Source organism: Chinchilla lanigera, unplaced genomic scaffold (assembly GCF_000276665.1).
Source record: "Chinchilla lanigera isolate Chin_1 unplaced genomic scaffold, ChiLan1.0 scaffold00053, whole genome shotgun sequence".
Lineage (NCBI taxonomy): Eukaryota > Metazoa > Chordata > Mammalia > Rodentia > Chinchillidae > Chinchilla > Chinchilla lanigera.
Window position 1 is genome coordinate 10991919 of NW_004955454.1, and position 9571 is coordinate 11001489.

General features: G+C 36.5%; 1 protein-coding gene across 1 annotated transcript in view; it reads right to left on the reverse strand.

The window, feature by feature from the left end:
* Positions 1-1375: 1375 nt before the first annotated feature.
* Positions 1376-9571, reverse strand: part of Pxdnl (peroxidasin-like) — a 449058-nt gene continuing 440862 nt past the window's right edge. Inside the window, exons 23-24 of the mRNA XM_013520015.1 lie at positions 5836-5949; positions 1376-5074 (exon numbers count right to left, since the gene is read on the reverse strand). Of these exons, the coding sequence (XP_013375469.1) occupies positions 4943-5074; positions 5836-5949 (246 nt within the window). The 3' untranslated portion in view covers positions 1376-4942. The remainder of the gene's footprint in view (positions 5075-5835; positions 5950-9571) is intronic.

The following is a 9571-nucleotide window of genomic DNA, read 5'->3' on the forward strand; positions in this document are numbered from 1 at the left end:
GGAGAAATGATTTCAGCTTTTCCTCAATCAATATGATGATGGCTGTGGTTTTGTCATGTATAACCTTTATCATGCTGAAATGTGTTTCTTCTACCCCTAATTTCTTCACAGATTTCACCATGAAGTGATGTTGAATTTTATCAAACACTTTTTCTACTTTCATTAGGATTATCACATCATTTTTATGATTCATTCCCATGGTGTCATATATTATATCACTCCACTTGCGTATGTTGAACATCCTTACATCTCTGGAACAAAATCAGCTTGATCATGGTGAGTGATCTCTATGTGTTGTTCAATTTGACTTGGGAGTATTTTGCCTCTGTGATTTTACAGTTAGTGGTCTGTGGTTTGTTATTATTGTATACTTGTTGGTTTTATTAAAGGAATCATGCTGACCTAATAAAATTAATTCATAATGTTTCCTTGGAATAGTTTGAAAAGAATTGCTCCTCCCTCTTCTTTAAATTTGGTAAAAGTCAGTAGTGATGTCAACTATTCTGAGACATGTTGTTGATTACCATTTGAATTCATTGCTTGTGGTTGTTGCATTCAGGTTTTAATGTCCTCACAGCTCAATTTTGATAGGGCAGGTGTGTCCAAAAATGTGTACATTTCTTCTAAATTTTCAAATTTGAGACCATTTAATTTTTCATAATAACCCATAAAATTCTTTTTATTTTCATGGTATCAGTTATTTTATTTTATTTTTATTTATTTGCTTGTTTGTTTTCTTTGATTTTTTTTCCAGTACCAGGAATCGAACTCACGACCTCGCGCTTGCCGGGCAGACACTGTGCCGCTGAGCTACATCCCCAGCCCTTATGGTATCAGGTATAATGTCTCTTTTTTCACCACTAATTTTATTTATTTGGGTCTTATCCCTTTGTCCTTGGTTAGTCTACTGAAAGATTTGCCAATTTTGTTTTGTCTTTTCAAAAATAAGCTTTGTTTCACTGATCTTTTTCATTTTTGTCTCTCACTTATCATTTGTTTTTGCTTTGATCTTTGCAATTATTTTCCATTACTAAATTTTGGTTTGGTTTGTTCTTGCTCTTCTAAATTCTTGAGATACATCATTAGGTTGCTAATATGAAATCTTATTTAATGTAGCCACTCATGCTTATAAACTCTCAGACTGCTTTCGGGCATCTCACAAGTCTTGACAGGCTTTACTTCCTTTCTCAGGAACTTTGTAATTTCCCTTCTGATGCTCAACACAAAAGCCACAAATTTTTAAACACAAGTGCTGAAAATACAGCATTTGAAGTTATAGCTGAGATACACATTTAGAGAACATCATCTTTATTATAACATCTTTCACTTTGTATATTCAGGAAGAACAAATAAATGTAACATGTTTTCCCAAACTCTTCATGAAATCAAATAAAGAGAGCATTCAACTAAATATTTCTGTGTGAATTGTCCATGAACTTGATGTAACTAATTAACTACCATTTGAAACAAAAACTTCTAATAAATGACACTGACCCTGTGATATTATTTATAGTAAAATTGATCCAGTGAGTGCATATTAGCTTCACAATTCAACTTTATTTTAGAAAGAAAAAGAAAAGAAGGAAGGAAGGAAGGAAGGAAGAAAGGAAGGAGATAGACAGACAGACAGAGGCTTTTCCAGATAAGCCAGTTTTCCTTACTCTACCATTCAGATCTAGAAAGTAAACAAATCAGCATAAAAACTCAATTTTCTTATATGTTGCTTTTTGCTCTGAGTGTTTAAAGATTGTGTTAGGTAAATATTCTAAGTGTTCTATTCTCAGCTGCCAACCACAAACTACAACCATTTACACTTACACTCCTCAACCTCACACCACGCATGTCCATGCACGATCTGGCCAATGGGTGTAGGGGACCTAGAAAAGATAGTAAGGTGTGCTGGAAAGAGAGGGGTACTTTCTCACCCTGTCCCATACAGTCTGGTTCAAGACATTTATTTTTCTCAGAAGAAATCTGTAAAAGAATGAGCCCAAGAATGTTTCCACTTTCACTTTATACAGGTGCTTATGAAAGAAGACACCTGATATATTAAACACTTTGGTCCCAGATCAGAAGGGTAACATACAATAAACTTGAGATGCTGTCCCAAGGATATTTCCTAGCATACTCTGATAAGGAGTATCAAAATGTTGTTAACAAATACATTTGGATTTTCAAGGTTTAAGTATCATATAAAGTAAATATAATCACTAGGAAAGAAATGTTGTCATGTCTTTGTTTCCTGGAATGCACACTCACAGACAGATAGACACACCCACCTGAAAACTAATACAGCAATCACATTCAGACTACAGAAGTAGAAGGCAGGGGTCTACATATCATAGGGAAATACCTGAAATCTTTAACACGTGCAATATGACTTTCAAATGTGAAAAGAACATTAAAAATATATCTGAGAGTGCAACTTAGTGGTAAAACATGTGCTTAGTATGCATGAGGACCTCGATTCAATCCTTACAACTAAAAAGAAAAGTAAGCAAAAAAATAAACAAAAATAAATATGTACAGAGTCCACCAAAAAATGTATATACACTTTCAGAAAAGAAAACTAGTATGATGTTTTTTAACAGAGGTGTTATGCTCACATGGGGAACCCTAGAGGATATTTCATATTGTGGAAAATCCACTATACTGCCAGCTCTTAGATAAAAAGTTGAAAATGCATGTGCATCAATCTTAATGACCAAGATTACCCAAGTAGCAGTTTGCCACAGCAATAAGTATCTGGAAGCTAATAGCCACCACTTTGAGCACTTCTTGTAATTGTAGAAACCAAAGGTAAGTTATATTACTCTCATGATGTCTCAATAAATTTGGATTAAAATATTTATAAAGTTTTTCTTTCCCTAAAATATATATATATATACATTTTTGGTGGACTCTTTATATATGATATATATGTATATGCATACATAAATATATGCATATAGAGAGACAAATGAACATTTTACAGTATAATGTATGAGGAGAAAAGTAATCCTGATGATTAAAATATAATTTTATCTATATAGATGACTGAATTGTCAAGTTGTCCTCTCAATTGATGGCTAGTTTCAAAATTCTCCTTCAGTCAGCCTAATACCATTTTAAATGATTGTTTCATTGTGTTATTTTGATATTTGTGCATGTTTAATGAGCCAGGCTTATTAATTGGGTGACATGCAAATTAACATGTTCAGAGTATAAAAGAGTATTATGAATGATGACATAAATTTTCCTTAATCTTCAATAAGATGACAAAATGAAAATGGATAAGAAGAGAATAAAAATGCTGTAAAGTTCACCACTATTCATCATCTGCCATGAATTTGCTATAAGTGTTTCTGAAAAACCTTAGAGTTCCATAAAGTTCAATTTCATTTCGCAATGTTGAGTCTTAGAAGACCACCAATTGTCAAGCTTCTGGAATGTGTTAGGTTTTACCTTTCAGAACTTAATATATCTTGGTTTGGATTTTAGAAGGTCATGACACATGAAGGGAAACTCACTCAGTTTTGTCCTTCAAATGTTTTGCTAAATATTTTGTATCTTCCCAGGGAGGCACTAACATATTTAAAAATTAGATATAGACAATAACACATCCTAAACACTGCTTTTATCAAACTCTAGTTTTTTAAACCCATGAATAGTACAACCAGAATAATATTTAGATAAAACTAGTATACCATTTTGTACAATAACATTAAATAATGGGAAATTATATCTGCTTTTAAAAGTTTGCCATTGGCAATCACTAGAGCTAGCTCCGTGAGGGTGCGTCTTGCATTACAATATGTAGAGTTTTGGCACTGAATATTCTTTACAAAAATCTACTCCAAATTGCACCCAACCCCCATATAGGGTACAGATTCTCATGCCATATTTTCAAGGCACTTTCTAATATTAAGTGAAAATCACCAAATGTATTAAAACTGAATTCTGAATATAAATGAACCTGCTGTCTATGGGACTGAGCTTGAAATGTGGTAACAAAGTGTCAAAATTAGAAAAGCCCCATAATAGCATCTTTTGTAGAAGGTGAGAACACTTTCAATTTTTCTGATAATAAATTCAGATTGCTTCTGGATCTCAGGCTTGGCTGTATCTCAATGCTGACATCTCATAAATGGCAATAATGACAAGTAAGAGAGAGGCAGATTTTGAGCAATTTTGCTTTGAAATCTGTCTCACGCAACGTCTGCATTTCCCAACCACATGCAAAAACTGACAAGCTCACTAAGAAGTGACATTCTTTCACTGACTGTTCCCTAATATTCCAGAACTTAAAGAGTAAGGAGAGTTAAGAAAAGCACCTCCTTAGCAAAATTTGAAAATCGATGGGGTCAAAGATCAGAGAAACAGGCCAGAGGGAAAACAGCACAACATTGTTACGGATTTATCACAGATCTCTCCATATGTTTCCTTTGCATGCAAAACTCAAATTCCACAGATTCTGAAATTCTTTCTTGAGACAGGGTCTCACTCTAATGCAGACTGGCCTTGAAGTCTTTATGTAGCCCAGTCTGATCTCAAACTCTCAACAATCCCCTTGCTTCAGCCTCCCGAGTGCTGTCATTCCCAGCATGCACCAGGACACCTGGAAGATTCTGAATTTGGATATTAAACATCCTCAATAGTCAAACTTGTAAAATATTATATGATATTTTTATCTCCACATATGACATACGAAACCTAAGACTTATAATTAGAACTATTTCTTAAAATCATTGTTATGTCCTTTATAGTCTTTTTAGTTTTGCATTATTTCAAGGCTGGCTAAGAAACAAAAAGATGAAAGATCTTCAATATGTCCATAGTTCCAATGCACTGGTTTGCTCTTAAGTCGGTGGTTTCCATCTCAAGGAAATTCTATGGTGAAAAGTGAGGAATCCTGAGTGTCTTTTCCTAAGAAGACCCCCATCAAGGACTTGAGCAGATACTGCTACTGCCCCTCTATGGCATCGTCATGCATTCCTTGTTCTTTGCAAACTGGACAACAGGTACCGTTCACCAGTTCAGGACTAGGACATGGAGCTGGTGGACACATCTGCACCACGCATATGACTTGGCCGCTCTGAAAGGCAACATTCAAACATCATTCCATGTTTCTTACCATAAAATTCCTAAAGACAGAGACACTTTCCAAGAATGTGTAGTCTGATTAACTATCTCAAGCTAGTAAAAATCACCCCTCATCCAAGCTAATGTTTGCATGTGGTTTCTATTTATCGTCCTTTTCTTCCCCTTGCAGCATGTGGAGCAAGACGGAAGTGCAGGACCACATCACATGACCTGTGATATTATACAGCATGGTTTGCAGGAGGAATTTCATGTCTTTCCAAAGAGCTGGTAGGAACAATTTCTGCTCAGAAAGCAAACAAAAGAACTACCGGGCATTTGTTTTTCATTTTCATGGATACAATACATTTTTATATTTCCATAGAAACTGTGTTGTTTAATGAATGCTTTCAGGTCATATTTTTTTATAAGCCTGACTAAGAATAATGAGATGACCCCAAGTCTCTTTCTGCCTCAGTTTCCTCCTGTGACCTGGGCCAAGTGGCATGAACATCCTAAGCTCGCTCATCTATTAGTGAAAATATAAAAGGCTCCCAATTTATCTGGCAATTGCTCATTAGACTGCAGCTACGTTTATGTCCACGGTAACAGAAGCCTTGAAATTCCACACCACTCTGCTGATCTTAAAAAGATGCCTAGAATCTACTCACAAAGAGGATATATTTTCTCTGTTCTTGAATATTTCAGTCGTGTTTCAACTGGCTGGCTAGGCGAAGCAAAGCTTGGAAATGATGGGAAATTTCTGGCAGTCCCTACCTCACAGGTACAGTGCACACAGTCCCCTTTCATCCAGTGCTCTCGGTCCTGCCTCTGCGTCCCTTTATCATCCGTGCATCCTGCCTGCCTCAGGCGTGCCTCCAGCTTGTTTATCTGGAAGAGGAGGGGAGAAAGGAAAGTGGGAATTGAAGTAGGCACCAACAAAGCTGGTACATAGCACTGTTTGATGAGCTGTTTTACTCTGTAAGCATAGTCCTAGAAAGCAAGAGAAACTTCAAAGCCCATATAATTTCTCTTAACATTTTCTCCAAAAGCTTTAATGAATCTCAACCATCCAGTCAATAATCCCATAACAGCTCCCACACGGGGACAAACACTGGACAGAGATTTAGGATTCCAAGCAGTCAATTCCTAAAAGAAACACAAGTAAAATCAATAAGCAAAATGACATATTTGGAAGAGCTCAAAAGTAGCAACTAATTCATTTAACCTATATTTTGTATCTTTTCTTGTCACTTCAGTTATCATAAGCAGAATTCATTTGACAAATTTTTTTTTAGGTTTCAAAGGTAAAAGCAATCAATACAGGGTCTTAAGGATCTTATGATCTGGTAGAAAGACAGACCAATAAGCCATAGCTCTGAGCCAATCAGATAACGAGGGTGTAGCATGGCGGAGACAAAGAAACTGCAGTCAGCACTGCCTCAGCAGTCAGGGGAGATCTTATGCTAGAGACTGAACTGCATCTCCCAAACTCATGAGTTCAAGGCTTAACCCCAGCATGACTGCCTAGAGGGAGGCCACTAATTAAGATATTGCAGTTAACATGAGGTCATGAGGGTGGAGCTCCCATGCAATTTCAGCAGTGTCCTTATAAGAAGAGAAAGGGAAAGTAGGAGAGCACACAGAGGAAAGACTAGGTAAGGATACAGGAGGAAGACGACCAGCAGCAAGCTGGAAAAGGGCCTCAGGAAAACCACTCGCCTAACATCTTTATCTTGGGCTGCCACACTCCAGAACTGTGAGGAAGTAAGTGTATTTTGTATAATGTCTAGGCAGACTAATATGCTTTGAGTGAGAAAAAAACTATTCGAGCTGTGAAAGATGAAAGTCTTTCACAAGAACAAGGAGAGAAAAGGCATTTTAGGGAAATGGAAATAAAAGTATGGATCCAGACCCAGAAATCACAAGTAGGTGAGTACTTGCTCATACCAGGGGAGGGCTCTCAGGTAAACTCAGAAAAAGTCAATCTGGATGAGTGGGCAGCAAAGGTAATTCAGACCTTAAAAGTCATGTAAATTAATTCGGTATAATCATTAAACAAAAGAAATGCCACAATGGCCACTGCAGGGGCAGTATGAAGGACTGACTGGTGAGAGTTGGAAAGGACAGCACAGGAAAGAACAGAATGATTAACTTGGGTCAAGTGAAGGCAGGAGTGAGACTCAAAAGAGCTGTTTAACAGGTCAAGCTGTTTGGCAGGATAAGGGATGGAGACAAAGAGAAGTATCAAAGACTGCTCCAGAGATCCTCTTTATAGCCAGTGCATAAACAGCAGCGACATTCACTAAGATATTATCCTGGAGAATATGCTGCAAAGGAGTAATAATATGCAGAGATATGAAAGATGTAGGAGGATCTAGCAGCTCCCAGTGTCAGGAGGAGGCTGCCAAGTTGGAATCAGCAGGATATCAAAGAGCCAAGTTCAAGCCAGCAGGGAGCTGAGTTCAAGCCAGCACAAGACACATGGAGTGTTATAAGCTGAAAATGTCAGGTTCCAGCCTCTCAGCCAGAAACCAGTAGAACTAGAGGTGCAGGCTTGCTGAGATTATCGGCTACCCCACCTAAAAGCTACAGCTGGCTTGCTGGGATTAATTAACATGGATCTGGGCTCTGTCTGCCTGATACGTCTACCACTTACAGCAGAGACATGCCTTTCAGTGGAAATTTTTTTCTTCCTTTGATCTCCAGTTTTGCATCTAATCTCTTCTTCTTCTATTTCTCTATTTTTTGCTAACCCTTTTTAAATTTTCTTCCCTGAGCATAAAATTACCCTACTGAGGGCTAATTTACAATTTCTGATTTGTTTCAGATTTTGTTATATAGCCACAAATTTAGTCCATACAGTTAAAGGTAGTAAATTAAAAGTTACAACATTTTGTTATTTTCTAGGGTATATTTGATGCTATTGTCATTACTGACTGTACTATTTTACCTTTGGTAACATGATTGTTCTAATTAGTTGTTCTTCCTGGTATGCCAAGACTGAGATTCCCTTAGGGTCATAAAAAATACTATAGCCCAGTGCCAAAGAATGAGGGGCTGGGCCAAATAGGCAAGGATTTCTCATCTCCAATAAATTGAAGAGGTAGGATCTTGCAAACGACTCAAAACCCAAAAGCCAGGTACACCTAGAAGACATCTTTGAGTAGCCATGTCCTAAGGGGGTTCAAATCACTAGCAATAAAGCTACCTGTCATAGGCAATTTATAAATACTAACCCAGGAATTAATTAAAAATTACATATATTATACATAATATATATATTTCTATATACATATATATTTATATATATAGAGAGAGACAGACAGACAGACTTAAATATGTGAAATTGAAAACCAATGGCAGAAGATCACAAGAACTTCATAAATATGTGGAAATTAAATGAGACCCTCCTGAACACCCAATAAGTCACAGGTGAAGTTAAAGAAGAAATCAGTTTCTACAATTAAAAAAATAAGAACAATACAATATACCAGAATATTTGGGGTGCAATGAAAGCAGTCCTAAGAGGAAAATTTATGGCAATTAATTCTCATATCAGAAAAACAGAGTGAGCTCAAATAAACAACATAATGTTGAATCTCAAGCTTATAGAAAAAGAAGAGCAAGTCAAGCCAAAAGTTCATCTGAGGAAAGAATGTGTAAAGATCAGAGCAGAAATTAATGCAATGAATACTAAGAAAACAATACAAAGAATCAATAAGTTGAAAAGTAGGTTCACTGAAAGATTAAATAAAGTTGACAAACCCTTAGCCAACCTTATCAAAAAAAAAAAAAACTGTGAAGAGAAGACTCAAATCCATGCAATTAGGAATGAAAAACATGAAGTCACAACAGATCTTGCAGAAATCCAGAAGATCATTAGTACTTATTTTGAGAACCTGTATTTGAATGAGAAGGAAAATTCAGAAGAAATAAACTGATTCCTAGATACATTTGAATTACTAAAGCTGAATCAAGAAGATATAAATGTCTAAACAAAACAATATCAGTCAATGAAACTGAAGTTGTAATTAACAGCTTATCAAGGAAAACTCCAGGTCCCGATGGAGTCATTCAATCAAGAAAACCACAGGTCCTCGGGGCTGGGGATTTAGCTCAGTGGCAAAGCGCCTACAAAGTGAGCTCAAGGTCAGCCTGAACTGCATAGTGAGACCCTGTCAAAAAAAAAAAAAAAAAAAAAAAAAAGACAATATAGAGAAGGGAACAAAACACTGGTATTTCTCTCCAGCTTGACTGTGCTGAAGAAAGATGTGTCTAAATGACTTCCTAAAGTCTCACATGTCCATAAGTGGGGATTTGATTTGATTGGTAAGGTGCTTGGATCACGTATGTGCAATATTCATCAGTGTATTAGTCCACTGATGAACTTACAGCAAAATGCGATGCTGGCTCATATATTAATGTGATAATTAGCTAATAGCTAAGTATGATGAGTTTATTTGTAATTTTTATGGTGAAGCCTGATGGGAAGAAGCGGGTCACTGTGGAC